Here is a 14,379-nt window from a genome sequence, read left to right as displayed (position 1 = left end):
CATTTCTCAAGGTGGCTGCAGATTTATGTTGCGTTGCCGCGACGGCCATAAATTACCATATTAATCGCCGAGAGGTGTTAAAGTCGGAAGCGAACGGAACTAGCCCAAAAAAAAAAAAAATACCATCTCAGCGCCAAAAGTCGAAGAGATGAGCTCCGCATTATGCAGCTGCCCATGTCCGAAAATCCAAAGCGTACGGCTTTTGACTGACTGACTCGCTTCGAGTTGGCCAAAAGAAACGCGCATCTGCCGTACAGCAAGTGTCTTGGCCCCCTTCGACTTTCACCCATTGCGCAAAATGTGCCCAACCGTCGAGATCTTCAGATGGAGGAGTGCCAGCCGATCGATCGCCAAAGCGCTCGGAGAAAGCATTTAGGATTTATTGGATGCAACGTAGTTCATTAAAATAATATAGCACATTATGTAAACATAATTTGCTGAGGTATTTTGAGTATTTTGAAAGCCGCTGCAGGGCTAGCCCATTAAATCATAATTGAACTATTGCCTTAAAAGTGAACCAACATATTTCATAATGCGACGCACAAGAGTAAAAGGGTATACTAGATTCGTTGAAGAGTATGTAACAGGCAGCAGGAAGCGTTTCCGACCATATAAAGTCTATATATTCTTGATCAGGATCAGTAGTCGATTAAATCTGGCCATGTCCGTCTGTCTGTATGAATGCCTCGATTATTTTTATTTTTTTTGTCATTTTTCTGATGTTATGATGTTGAAATTAAAAAAATGAAGAAATGGTCCAAGGCTGAAGTTCCAAACTCCATAACTCAACTTATCTTCATCGGATTTTGAAGTGGCATACGTCTAAATGTTTCTGGCACGATTCTCTAAAACTCTGCATTCAAATTTAGAAATTATTTTTTTTTTAATATTTTTGTCATTTTTCTGATGTTATGTTGTTGAAATTCATAAAAATGAAAAAATGGTCCAAGGCTGAAGTTCCAAACTCCATAACTCAACTTATCTTCATCGGATTTTGAAGTGGCATACGTCTAAATGTTTCTGGCACGATTCTTTAAAACTCTGCATTCAAATTTAGAAGTTATTTTTTTTTTAATATTTTTGTCATTTTTCTGATGTGTTGCTGTTGGTGAAATTCAAAAAAATGAAGAAATGCTCAAGCCCACACCTTTAACAAATTTTCAATTTTATTTACATTGTATTATTTTTTTCCCAATTTCTATTTGTACTTTATTATCAATTATATTTCACGAAATATATTTTTTGCCTAAAATTGTATGTTAAATTAAGCACTTTGTAATTGTAGTAATTGTTGCACACTTCTGCATCTACGCCAGATTTTTTGACACAGATGTACCTTATAATTTAGAGACATTTAAAAATTGCGCAATGGCCACAACAATTTACCCAAACTGTGTAACTGCCAGTGAGCACACTTATGTTTAAACAGAGTTTAGCCGATTTTAAAATTATGGTGTTTACCTGCGATAGTAGCGGTAATTTTTGTTTACCAACTTTTCAGATGTTGCCAACCTTTATTTGCCTTGCACTGTAGGTCGTCACTAGACAGGTAACAACTAAGTGGGAATTTATTTAATAAAGGTAACATGTTGGCCAAACCGCCAGTTATGCAGTGCCAAATTGATTTCTAAATTGGTATGCATGAAGATACCAATATCTTTGTGTCAAATGCATTACGACCACTGTTCACCTGCGACGCATATGCACAACAAACTCAGGACTCCGGCGCGAAATACACGATGAATATTAATGACCAATAGAAAATCGATTTGAGGAGAAACACAATGATTAACGATCTTCGAGTTTTGAGATGAGTAATCAGTTAAGATGCCTTACACAAACAATACAGGAAAGGCAGAGGATCATATTTATTAAGACGAAATGATATACCAAACCTCAATAAATTAAAGCTTTAAAGATAATGAAAAATTAACGACAAACATTTAACGACCATAATTTTAGCAATATTGTCAACGTATCAGCGCATTTTACCTACTATATTTTATTGTTTTTTTAATAGATATTAAGTGAGAATTTTTTTGACGTCATCGCAACATGACAAGAACTTGACAGATGTGTTTTTGGGGATTCGACTACTTAAAAGAGCAGACTAACAATACTTTTGGATCGGAATGGATTTTCGATACCAGAGGAATGTGCAGTATATAATGCGCGGTATATTTATACCATGCTAACAGCGCCCTTCTCTGCGCTTCTCACTGACTCCAGATAAATAACAAATAATATTTGATCACAAATCATTTGCGGCTCTTTATTGCCATAGAAAACGTGCTAATAAAAGTAGTAATTAAATGTGTAGTATATTATGCGCGGTATATTTAATACCATGCTAACAGCGCCCTTCTCTGCGCTTCTCACTGACTCCATCTAAATAACAAATAGTATACTTTTTATTGCCATAGAAAACGTGCGAATAAAAGTAGTAATAAAATGTGTAGTATATTATGCGCAGTATATTTAATACCATGATAACAGCGCCCTTCTCTGCGCTTCTCACTGACTCCAGATAAATAACAAATTATATTTGATCACAAATCATTTGCGGCTCTTTATTGCCATAGAAAACGTGCGAATAAAAGTATTAATAAAATGTGCAGTATGTAATGCGCGGTATATTTAATACCATGATAACAGCGCCCTTCTCTGCGCTTCTCACTGACTCCATCTAAGTCACAATTAATATACTGAATCACAAATCATTTGTGGCTTTTTATTGTCATAGAAAACGTGCGAATAAAAGTATTAATAAAATGTGCAGTATGTAATGCGCGGTATATTTAATACCATGATAACAGCGCCCTTCTCTGCGCTTCTCACTGACTCCATCTAAGTCACAATTAATATACTGAATCACAAATCATTTGCAGCTTTTTATTGCCATAGAAAACGTGCAAATTAAAGTAGTAATAAAATAAATGAGCCGAATACTAATAAAGTCGTGGAACAGGTTGTTTGAAACTGTATTAAGCTGGCAGCCAAAATAAATTCGCAATTATACTCCAAATTAGTTTTGACATTGACCCGGCTTCTGAAGAATCGATTGCATTCTAAAAGATATCTCATACGTCGCAATTCGGGGAAGTCTCGCACTTGTCCCGCTTATGTCATCCGGCGAATTTCCCTACGGCGGAGTCTGTCACCTGCCATCGTCGATCGCTCAAGTGCTTTCGACTTCGCCTTCGACTTCAATTTCAATTCCAGCGCGTAATCCAACGGTAGCCAGTTGTTTTGGCCGTGTTTTTCATTTCATTTCGGCCGTGTGTTCAATTAACTTTCACTGCTCGCCGGCCACGCCTCGAGGCGCCCTTCTCAGCTTCTCAAATGGCTCAAATGGGCTTCATTGCACGCATTGCTTTCGATTAGCGGCTATCCGAAAATCAACAACATGGGCGGAGTCGGCGGGGCGTCGAGGGGTATTTTCGGGGTCAACACCTTCGATAGTGTCTCCGCATTCGGTGGGTTATTATCTAATCAGTTGGTAGTCGCCCGGCAGATTGATGGGCACTCGGCAGTTCAAGAGGCAAACAAGCCGTCAATACCCCGGGGTGATCTGCTGATCAGGGGCGTGGCTGGACTCGGGATCTGGAGAGGATCGAAAGTTTTGAATGATTATGGGCAATTATGCACTCATAACCGGAACGGTTTCTTTTGTTGTTCACATCACTGGCTCGCTTGATTAGGCCATTAAAAATCTGTTTAATTGTCGATTTTAATAATACATTTAATGTCTTCATTTTTATTTTATACTTTATTTCCCTGCTGTGCGCAGACAACAACAGAAATCAAGATATAACCAGCGTTAATGGCAGAAATCATTGATATTCGGTGCGCATTTCCCTGCAGCGAAATGCTTTTAATCAATTGAACACTTTCCCAGGCAACATATCATTTGGCCTACATACACGTATTGGCATAATCGGATTGCCTTGCGCTGCGACGTCTGGTTAATTAGCCACACATTTTGCCGCTCCGCCGTGAACTTTGCAGGAATGCGAGCTCAAATGCATCACACAAATAGCCGCAAACAAGGACTGGCTCTCGGTGGTGCTGGTGGTGCGGCAGTTGCAGTTGCAGTTACTGTTGCCACACGCCGGACGTGCGGCATTCTGTTTGCTCCCAGCACCACCTGCCATTCTTATCGACGACGCAGCCAGCCTCGGCACATTGGTGTGAATTGAAATATTACAAGTAATTCAGTTGGTAAATAAAATGAATTACTACTGTTTAAGAGCACCTTCATAAGATTACACGCATTTGTTCGAGGCATGTATCTGAAATGTGATGGCAAAGGAGAAGCAGGTCTGTATCTGCAACGCCGAATATTTTGCTTGCTGCATTGCACTCCTAGTCCCACTGTGCCACGCCTTCTTTCATCAGGACTTGGCTGCCATGGAAACTTTTGAGAGCCGCACCAACTTGGCATCGAGCCCAGCATCGAGCAGCTGATTATGCGCTGAACGAGTATGCTTTGTGTTTGATATGTCGTAAGCTTGTTTGTTTGCTCTGCAGCGTGCAGTGCGAAAGCTGTCGCATCCAGACCAGAGTCACTAGAAACCTGCATTCATGTTGCTGGATCTCCAACCTTCTGGTCAGCAGAAAATCATACTATAAATACCACATTATACAAATATAGTGCGCAAACACCGTTGGGTTCGCCTGTTAAAAAGACAGCGAAGTCAGTGGTTTCTATATCTGAGCTTGGAAAATTAGTAAATATGTGTTAAATTATAGGATTTAGGATCACACCGATTTAAGAACACCATCTTTTTTCTCCGTGCAGGCCGCGCTGTGCGAGTTCGGATAATGGGGCAGTAGATTGTGGGTTGCCCAAGAAGCGGCAGCCACATGCGAATTTTATTTTTTGCCCGGTTTTCGCATCTTTTGCCGTTGCTGTTCGCTTGTGTTGGCATTTGGGCGAAAGTGCAAACAGCAGCGCTCTCGAAATGTGCAAATAGCAGCCAGTGGGCTCCCAGGTCGCCATATGCCATCACAGAAATCACCCATCCTCCACCCGACATCCACATCCACATCCACATCCAGCACTTCCCACTATCATTTGGAGCACGCAACTGCGGTCTTTTCGGTCCTCCATGGTTGGTTTTCCGGCGGGGCGTGTGTTGGCACGGGGTGCCAAAATCAAATAACATTTGCCGTAATTACACAAGTACTCAACTATATTTATGCTTATTTATTTGCACACTCGCACACACAAGCTGCAGGCGATGTCTTTGGGAACTCCAATCCCGTGTCCCCACTTTTCCTGCCACACTTTTGCATACGCAAATATTTTATCATCCCAGGCCACTTCCGCACCTTTCGCCCAACAAATGCCCTTGCTGAGGTCCAAGTGCTCAGCACTTATATTGTTATATCTTTCTCAGGCCTGGTAAGCAGTCGCCAGCTTAATCAACTTGTGGGATACGATAACGGCTTGTCCAAAATACTCTGAGATCTTTTAGAGGGCACTCGGGTAAAGTCCGAGTATAGTGGTAATCCCCAACTCCACTAGCTACCAGCTGGAAATGAGATTCGGAACAGAGGCCAACTCGCAATCAGCAAGGTCAGTGTATGCAAATTTCGCAGTGCCTGCATCCATGGGCTGTGGCATGCCCCAATCTGGCCCCCTTGCCCCGTTCCACACTCTAAATTCGAAATACCAAGTCCCCATCACCCACGGATATCTCGACACGCTTTCCCAGCTACTGTTTTGTGGGTCTACCTGCTGTGTGTTTAGACTTGGTCTTGGTCTAGGTCTTCGTAGGTAGCCCCCGAATCCACTCGTGTTTGGCCGTGGCCACAGCGCATAATTGAAGTGCAAATACCGAGAGATGTTCCGGCTGCACTTGCAACACCGAGCGAGATTCAAAAGGAAGCATAAGCAGTTGATGCTCATATTTTTGTGCCCCTGGTTGCCCAACCCGAATTAACTCAAGACCCAGCCCATGATGCAATTGCCTGCAATGGGCCACTTAACACTTGGGCGCGATCGGACCAACAAGAAAATCAGGGGTTGCATAAACGAGGCACTGCTGATCTGCCGATGTCCGGGATGGGACCTGAATAAATAAGCCAAGTCCGAGCTGGGAAAGAGGCTAAGCCGAAAGAAAAACGAAAGATTTGCTTGTTAGATGTTTATCCGGCGGCCAGCCCCCTCCTCATTTTGCTTGTTTGTTGTTTAATTGGTCAAGAGAAAAGCGCTGGTAATCAGCGGAGCAGCTCCCTAACGATAATGGGGAAAAGAGTCTGGGTGCGGCATTTCATAACTCCGAGTAAGTGAACTGCAAGATGTTACAACTGGCTAGGCATAAAAAACTTAATGCCCACATTAATTCAGAAGTATATTATGTTTTTCGAAAAGTGGATACGTAAACAGATGGATCTTGGGATTGATTTCACACACTATATATAATGGTACACTTTCACATACTAAGTAAAGGTTATTCTGTGGTTTTGCCTGCCCATCGATTGTGCGACGGAGTTTTGCATAATTTTATTGGCGCCACAAGGGGGGCAAACAATTAAAAGCCCAACAAAATATTGCCCCCGGCGGTGGCAGGAGAAACATGGCAACAACATTGATGACAATGACAACACCGCTCGTTGGTCAATTTCATTGTGTTGACTTTGTAATGGCAGCAGCAGCGAACAACGCGCAATAAATAACAAACAAATCAGGCAACAATGGTGGACAAATAAAATTATTTAGTCGCCGGCCGTAATCATTTTTGCTGGCCTGCAATCGCGCAGATACTCGAGAGCTCCTCCAAATTTTGCCAAATCAATTTTGAGTTCCTCCATGTTGGCCAATCCACATCCGCTTGTCTCCTGGACGGGATTAGCAATGACAATAACAATTAAACTGCGTAGTCTTCCGGGAAAAGTGGGGAAAATGGCGCCGGACCGTCGAATTGCTTCTTGTTGTCGCCGAACCGCGAGCCCTGGGTGCTCCACTGCCGGCCACAAGTAATCGCGGAGGCTTTTCGCAGCTCCGACATGCACTCACCTAGAAATCAGACATGGAATATCGGTGCTAAACGACTATATATAAAAAAATTATTAATTAGACGCCCGGCATGTTGATGTTGGCCAACAGTGTGCTATCAACAGTGGGATGTGTGCTGTTAGGCGCAAAGTGGTTGCTGTTCTTTTGTTGTTTTGCTGTTTTGCTTACCCACAGTGATGCCCGCCAGGCTGTTTTCCAGCCGGCAATGGCTAGTTCTAGCTGCAGCTGTCGTTTCTTGGCTGTTTTCCAGCTAAGTGAGTACGTTTTGTACTGGCCCTTAATTAAATTACATTCTGTAAATTTAATAAAAACTCGTTGAATCGCTCCATAATTTCGCGCAGAGTCTGCCGCTCGCAATAACAACACTCTTGATCTGTTTTTGAAATAGCAACACTATGTTTAATCGACAGAGAATGTTACAAATGCAGCGGGTAAAAGTTCATCTAACATCGATTTACCGTTTGTCCTTGAGCGTTTTTTCTGCATTCTCCTCTTCCAGTTTTCGCCGCGATCATCGAAAAGCGCACGTGTTTTTTAATTGCGCGCCGCGAAGCGAAGTTGCTTGTATTTAGTATTGCTTAGATCGTGAAAAGGGTTATTAATTGGATAAAAGCGATTACCGGCATTGTGATGCGAAGCGTTTGGACGTTTTCCTTCCTAAATTCGCGTTAATTTTGCCTTTTCATTCGCGCGCGAAATGTGTTTGTATGTATGGAATCTGCATGCTAACATTCATGTTTACATATGTTTGTATGTTAATGTGTGTGCTACGCCAAATTATCTTCAACTTGATATTTTTTTATGGTGAAATATGTTTGAAAATACACATATTCTATATATTTATGTACATACATACATATGTATATGCGTATTCACATTTACATCGTACGTATGTATGAATGTGTGAAACCTCTAATATTATCAGCAGGATTCTCAATACGGGCATTTCAATATTCCCATTGATAAGGAATAATACCAGACAAAAGGCTTCTTTGCTTGTATCTATATTATATACTCACATTATCCACAAATAGTTTGGTTGTCTTGTTCTCGGTGAGTAACTCGATTTCTTGTTCGCTGATTTCAAATTCCCGCACCCAAAGGCAACGAAATTTAGCACAACTTTCTTTGTTATCGGTGGCCGTAAAGGCCCCCATGTGATGTCATATCCATGTGTATCTAGTATCTTGTATCTGGAGCGAATTTCTGTTTGTTGCTAAAATGTTGTACGACAATCAACGAGGAAACTTGGTAAACTTCAAGAAAGAAGAAGTTCCAGAGATGCGACTGAAAATTAGAAGTTGCAACGCAGAGTTCTATAAGCCTTGACTATACAAGACATTTACATACTATACTTTTTTAACAAATAATCCTTGGATCTTCAAGGCATTCTTTGACACTATTACTATTAGTTAGTCTCCATAGCTATCTGGGAAAATGTCATAGCCCACCTGGGCGAAACGATTCATATTTGCGAGCAGAACTCAGCTAAAACTGCCATTTGATTAGACTCAAAACAGGTCGAAAGAAGCAGTAACCTAGTACGAGTATCTAATATCTATTCCCTTTATAGTTGGCCAGTTCCCTTGGCAGATACTTGGATACTTGTATACTTGAACAGGGGTCCCCAGAGCCGGCAACTTACTGGCTTCCTTTCTCAAAGTAATTAAGCCGAGAAAGTATATCGTATCCATGAGATACCATGGCAACCCCATGCCGCAGTAACCGAGCTTTTGTATCTTTTGCAACTGGAGAGTTGCTCTCTTGACGCATTTGCATGCTTATTACTTATTCTTTATGCCGTTTGTTTGTTTGCTCTCATTTGGCCATTTCCCCCCAGCCCCCCGTCCCCAGGTTTTCCTGGATGCCAACCCCACCGCCCATTTTTGGTCCTGCTCCCGACTTTGACTGTGACTGCTCATCCTGGATTCGACTTCTCGTCTCTTGTCATAATTCCCAACATTTAACATGTTTCTCTTGTCCAAATTGTCAGAGTTGTCAACTTGTTTATTGCATTTCAGTTTGTCATATAAGCCAGAGCGATGTGGGTGCCGTTTTCCGGGAAAATGCGAATGGGAATGGGAATGGGCATGGGCATGGAAATGGGGCGGGGCTGGTCGGCAAAACACTTGGACGGACGACGAGCTAACGGCTCCCCAACGTTCCTAAAAGTTTTCATTGACGTTGATGAAGTTGTTGCTGCTGCTCTGCCTTTTGTGGCTTTTGCATTTTATAGAAACTGTCAAATAATAAAGCTAATTTGCATATTTTCCGCAGAGAAGCGTTGGCGTTTTCTTTCTCCGCACTCGGAAAAACTATGCGAGTGTGAGTCGCATTTCTCAGTTCTCAGTACTCAGTTCTCAGTTTATAGCTTATCTACAGCTGCAGGCATTCTGTATATTAAATGAATGCCCTGCATGGCTCAGAATTCGCCTTATTTTCCATGGCCCTAGTAATGAGCCCCACTGAGCGGAGATGGAATTAAATTAATTGGGGATACAATTTAATTACAGCTCTTTTCCGCCTGTTATTTCAACGCAATCTTTTTAATATCATATCATATGAGTTATCATATTATTTCCCCTAAATATTGGCACTTTTTACATTTTGTCTGCAAATAACTTGGGCAAATACAGCACAAACATAAGCAAACACATCAGTGGCACCATCAACACATTCGAGAAGAACTCCACAGAGCACAAATATTGGTTTTGTGTCCCAACATTGACGGCAACAGCAAAAGGCAGCTAGAGCAATAAAAATAGCACTAATAATATTAGTAAAAATAACAATGGTAGAGCGCTCGCTTGGCAACATATCTCTAATAAACAAAATATTCACGTTGTAATAATAAATTGCACACGACATGAAACATAATTAATGTGCATAGAGTTCTTTGACAGAAGTTAGTTCCTGTTTTTACAAAAACTATGTGCATTCTAAATTAGTGATTCTTATGGAAAGGTACGCCAAAATATTATTTCACAAACGCATAGTTTTGTTAATTGTGTTTCGATTTGAAAGTGAAACATTTCTAAAAACTGTGGCTTCATTCTCTGCAATGTTAGCTCTGGATTTTCAGTGTTTGCATTTTAGCTGGACAACATTCCGAAATGTGTAATACAATTTTAAAAGTTGAAGTTAGCTTGCAGAAACACCAGTTGTCGATTTTAAAGTGGCTCATTTGCGAAATTGAATGCTTTAATTCTGTAGAAATATGTGATTTTCGCACATATGAATTCCAAATTCCAAATTTCAGCGCTAGTTTACTAATCGCCACTCACACGGAAGTTCCGACTGTTACCATTGCATTTTGGCGGTGGCCAATTGGTTTTTAGCCGGCATATAAATCAAAGCGCCCACAAATAAATATTTTATACAAAACAAAATGGTTTTTCGATGGCCATTACATCGCCGTGCATTGTTTACGAGTGTAATTTGGCTTATGCCCGGCCCGACCATGCCCATTTTCCATGGCCCAAGTAGCCCAAGTGGCCCCTTTCACCATTTCTGAATTGGCCAGAAAGGAATTTCAGTTGCGGCATCCATTTTTGTGGTCAGTCGACAATGGGCGAGCACTCGCAGGTGGTAACAGGTAGGCAAACGAGGTGGCGCGTTGAAAGGGGGCGGGCGGTGCAGGTGCGGTAACTGGGCGTGGCGGCGCTTAATTGAGGTCACTCATCGCGGACTGGAAAGTGGTCGTCGCGGAAGAAGCAGAAGTGACCTCTTTACCTGCAAGACGAACACGAACTTCAAGATACTCATTCAAAACACAGAAAAAGGGGAGAGAGTGAGATAAATTCCAGCGAAACGAAAACCAATAAATGTGCCGTGAGCCGACAGGGAGAGGGAGAGAGATGGGGAGATGAGAGGTGCAGATGCCGATGACGCGCGTGGTAAAAGTAAGGCCTCCTCGGCGGTTACGTCACGTGTATCCATCAGATACGCGCTCGATCGCCAGCGCACAGTGGACCCAGCCAGTGCTAGTATAAAACTTGTTGTCAACATTTTTGGTGCGGCTCACGTACACACATCTCACTTACAACTAACAAATAATCTACTGCAATTTGTGTTTACTGTTTAACTACGTTGAAAGCTTTTTATTTAGATTATTTTCTCAACAGAAAACCACTGTAACTGGCAGTTGTCGCGTTGTTCTGTTGTTTTCTTCTTAGCTAAACTTACAAATTGAGATACACAGAATATGCGGAAGCGGATGGAAAAATAGCGCTATACAATTTCAAAGCATCCGTGTTGTATATAGGAAATATAATTAAAGCATACAGTCAAATATTAATCATTAATATGTTTACAGCCAAGCCAACTTCACATCTTTTTGCCCTACGAATTCAAAATTAGCCCATGTACATCGCCAGATACAGATACAAATTGTTCAGCTGACTGGCGTACATAGTAGGGTTTTTACCTTTCCCTCGCCGAAAATTGTGACACTGCGTGCGTGAGATCTAAATAGTGGGAGGCCCATCCATCTTGTTATCTACAAGTACGCATTTGTATCTCTATAGGGATGTATCTGCATCTGCATATCAACATCTGCAGCAGGTGATGACATCACTTGTGTAATTTTTTGTGTGTGTTTGGACAGACATGACAAGCGGATTTGCATCAAAAAACGTGCAACAAATTTACAAGATAATCAACGCAGAGCGACGGACGACAAGCACATAACGAGATACACGTACTGACAGATACTCAGATACTCAAGTCAGTTGCAAAGTGCAAATGGAAATCAACATTGAAATGAAAACGAAAATGAAAATGAACGCAAAGGGCAGTGGAAATGTACAATTCATATTTGTTTTCTTTTCTAAAGGGCTCCCATTTTATGCTCACTTTCATCAGCTGCATTTAAATTGCTCTTGGCCAGGCTTAAGCCGGGCTCAATTCACTGGTCAGAAGCAGCTGTAGCTGCCAGTTAATTAAATTAAATTACATTTGGGAGCCCTTCGGCAGTTTCGACCGACTTGCAAGGGACTGCTGCTTTCGCTGCTGCACCGAGATTATCGCTGGTGAAAGTAGTCGCGGATGGATCAGTATCTGTATCAGTATCTGTATCTGTAAGATCGGGATTTTGAGATAGAATGTGATTTCTGCACTCGCAATCCATTAGCATAATGGCCAAATATCCGAAGGTCTATTAGCAACTCGCACCCAATCAAAATGAAACACTTTTACTTTGCTTTCCGCGTTTCGCTTTAAGCGATTAACAATTCGAAACGAAACGAAACGAAACGAAACGAAACGAAATAAAAAACCCTTTCTGATCTTTGTTTTATGCACATAATTCGAAATTTATTTTATGTCTTATTAATTTTACATAAGCGACCGCTTCCGCGAGTCTGGGAAAATAACTTCGGGATGGGATGCTTCATCTGCTTCATGGCAGACGAAGCAATTAACAGTCCAAGATAAAGTGGAAAAGTAAAAGTTGAAAAGGCTGCAGCTGCAGGTGGCAAAAGTCCGCGTCTGAGTTTGTTTGATTTCGCTGCCGAGCGAAAGAAATGTGTCAGCAGCCAGAAATTTTCAAAATCGAAATTTGAATCTCAGTCTGAGTCTGAGTCTGACTGCGTGGGAGTTTGAGGCTGAGTTTTGCCAATCAAGCTGTCAGGCCAATCGAACCGAACAATAAAATAATATAAATACCCGTGCTTCGATTTGGTTCAGCACTGACTGGCGGCCCCCATAACTTTCGATGACTTTTTGGGCTTTGGTTTTTGGGGTCTCAGCTGGGAAGCTGGAAAGCTGAAATCATTTGCTTTGTTGTCGTGCTGCCTGAAGAGCCATCAAATCAAATTATATATGAATTTGTCACAAGTTGAAAGCGAAAGCCGCACCGATCGACCGACCGACAACTCTATAAAGGTTTCCTTTGTTGCAGTCGACAAACGGCAGTTCCCGCATCAGCATCAGCACTCGGCAGCCAAAACTCGACACTCGACACTCGCCATTCGCCACTCGACACTCGACACTCGATTCTTTATACTCGATACTCGGCTGTTGTCCCAGAGGATCTCCTTATAAGCTCATTCCAAATGTTGCGCAGTGTGAGCCACGTGCAACTGCTCCTTCTGATGGCAATCGTTTTGGTGGCGGCAAAACAGGACAGTTCAAGTAAGTGAGCTGCCGAAACTTGAAGATACTTCAACAATAGGCCATAGAATTGGATATTCATTTGGGGAAGATACTGCTCATAGTCAAATGCAAGAATAACAAATCAAAATATATGACCCGACTCGACAAGTAAACAAACTACTTCTGGAAATTTCTGTTTCAGCGCGTCAATTCGGTGGCCAGAACTTTGGCAACGGCCTGGCTCCCTCCTTCGGTCCAGGGCCTGGGGCCGGCGGGTTTGGACCTGGACCCGGAGCGGGAGCGGGAGCGGGAGCAGCCGGATATCCGGGACAGGGCGGCTACGGACCACCGCAGCAGCCGGGCTGCCCGCTGTGCGACTCGTCGGTTTACTCGTACTGCTCGCACAAGATGGTACACGATGCCTGTTGCTGCGATTTTGCAGGTAATTAATCAAGGGCTTGGGGGCGAAAGCCGCCGGCGACATTATTTATGCCCGCTCTTTAATCGCCTGCATTTATTAATTTAATTCAATTTGACGCCGGCCATAATGCGCTTTAACCCGCAGGCGGTGCCCCCCAGTTGAGACCACCCCAGTGTTTGTACTACGACTGCTCGCTGCTGTATGCCAAATCCTGTTACGAGCACGCCCTCATCAAGAACTGCTGCTGCAATAATCCCTACTGATGCGCCCAATTATCGGAAAAATCGGGAAATATTGGAAATGCGAAATTGGAAATGGAGCATGCGGAGCGCCGAGTGATTTGTTTGCACTTTTGCTTCATTTATTTATTCAATGCATTTAAAATGTGTGCGCATTTCAATCAAGCTTGTGCAATTGCAATTGCTTGAGCGCGCCAAATTAAATTAAGTATTTTGCTGTAGTTAGCCATCATGTAAAATATATTTACGCAATAGTTACAATTTAAATAACCATAACACCATTCTTCTCGGGGAAAACTTGCTTCGACCTTTTCTAAGCCGCAAATTAAATACTTTCTGCACTGCATTTGCCCACTAGGAGGCTAACTTGTCCGCCGGATTATTCGGCATTAATAATGTGTTCAATTAATTCACGGCTTTTGTTTTCATTTCACCTACTCGCTGCCTCATTTATCAATGGTCGTGATTCGCTCCACTCGGCGTTATTAGCATAATGAATGTTTTCTCCCCAGATTAATTGATTTTTAATACGCAGCCATAATCGGCGCACAACTACGCATCTACTACGGATTTTCTGTGTTTTTCATTATCTAATCCCAAAT

General features: G+C 42.2%; 1 protein-coding gene across 3 annotated transcripts; it reads left to right on the top strand.

The window, feature by feature from the left end:
* The first annotated feature begins 7,656 nt into the window (after positions 1 to 7,656).
* Positions 7,657 to 13,858, top strand: LOC6550595 (glycine-rich cell wall structural protein). 3 transcript variants are annotated; one of them, XM_026982403.1, is made up of 4 exons: positions 7,657 to 7,729; positions 12,924 to 13,156; positions 13,320 to 13,559; positions 13,683 to 13,858. In XM_026982403.1, exons 1-4 carry the CDS (start codon positions 7,722 to 7,724, stop codon positions 13,799 to 13,801), a joined length of 600 nt encoding a protein of 199 aa, XP_026838204.1. In that variant the 5' UTR covers positions 7,657 to 7,721; the 3' UTR covers positions 13,802 to 13,858. The 3 variants fall into 3 exon arrangements, with proteins under 3 accessions (XP_026838204.1, XP_026838205.1, XP_001978172.1); XM_026982404.1 differs by lacking the exon at positions 7,657 to 7,729 and adding an exon at positions 7,750 to 7,774; XM_001978136.2 differs by lacking the exon at positions 7,657 to 7,729 and adding an exon at positions 7,948 to 8,077.
* The last annotated feature ends 521 nt before the right edge of the window (positions 13,859 to 14,379 follow it).

Source organism: Drosophila erecta, unplaced genomic scaffold (assembly GCF_003286155.1).
Source record: "Drosophila erecta strain 14021-0224.00,06,07 unplaced genomic scaffold, DereRS2 tig00000126-arrow-pilon, whole genome shotgun sequence".
Lineage (NCBI taxonomy): Eukaryota > Metazoa > Arthropoda > Insecta > Diptera > Drosophilidae > Drosophila > Drosophila erecta.
Note: the sequence above shows the minus strand (reverse complement) of the source record. Positions and strands in the feature narration are given on the sequence as shown.

Excerpts from the sequence above, each read along its gene's own strand:
- LOC6550595 (XM_026982403.1), top strand. Across the intron at positions 13,157-13,319 it reads GGCAAAACAGGACAGTTCAA|CGCGTCAATTCGGTGGCCAG; the intron begins GTAAGTGAGCTG and ends TTTCTGTTTCAG. Across the intron at positions 13,560-13,682 it reads CTGTTGCTGCGATTTTGCAG|GCGGTGCCCCCCAGTTGAGA; the intron begins GTAATTAATCAA and ends TTTAACCCGCAG.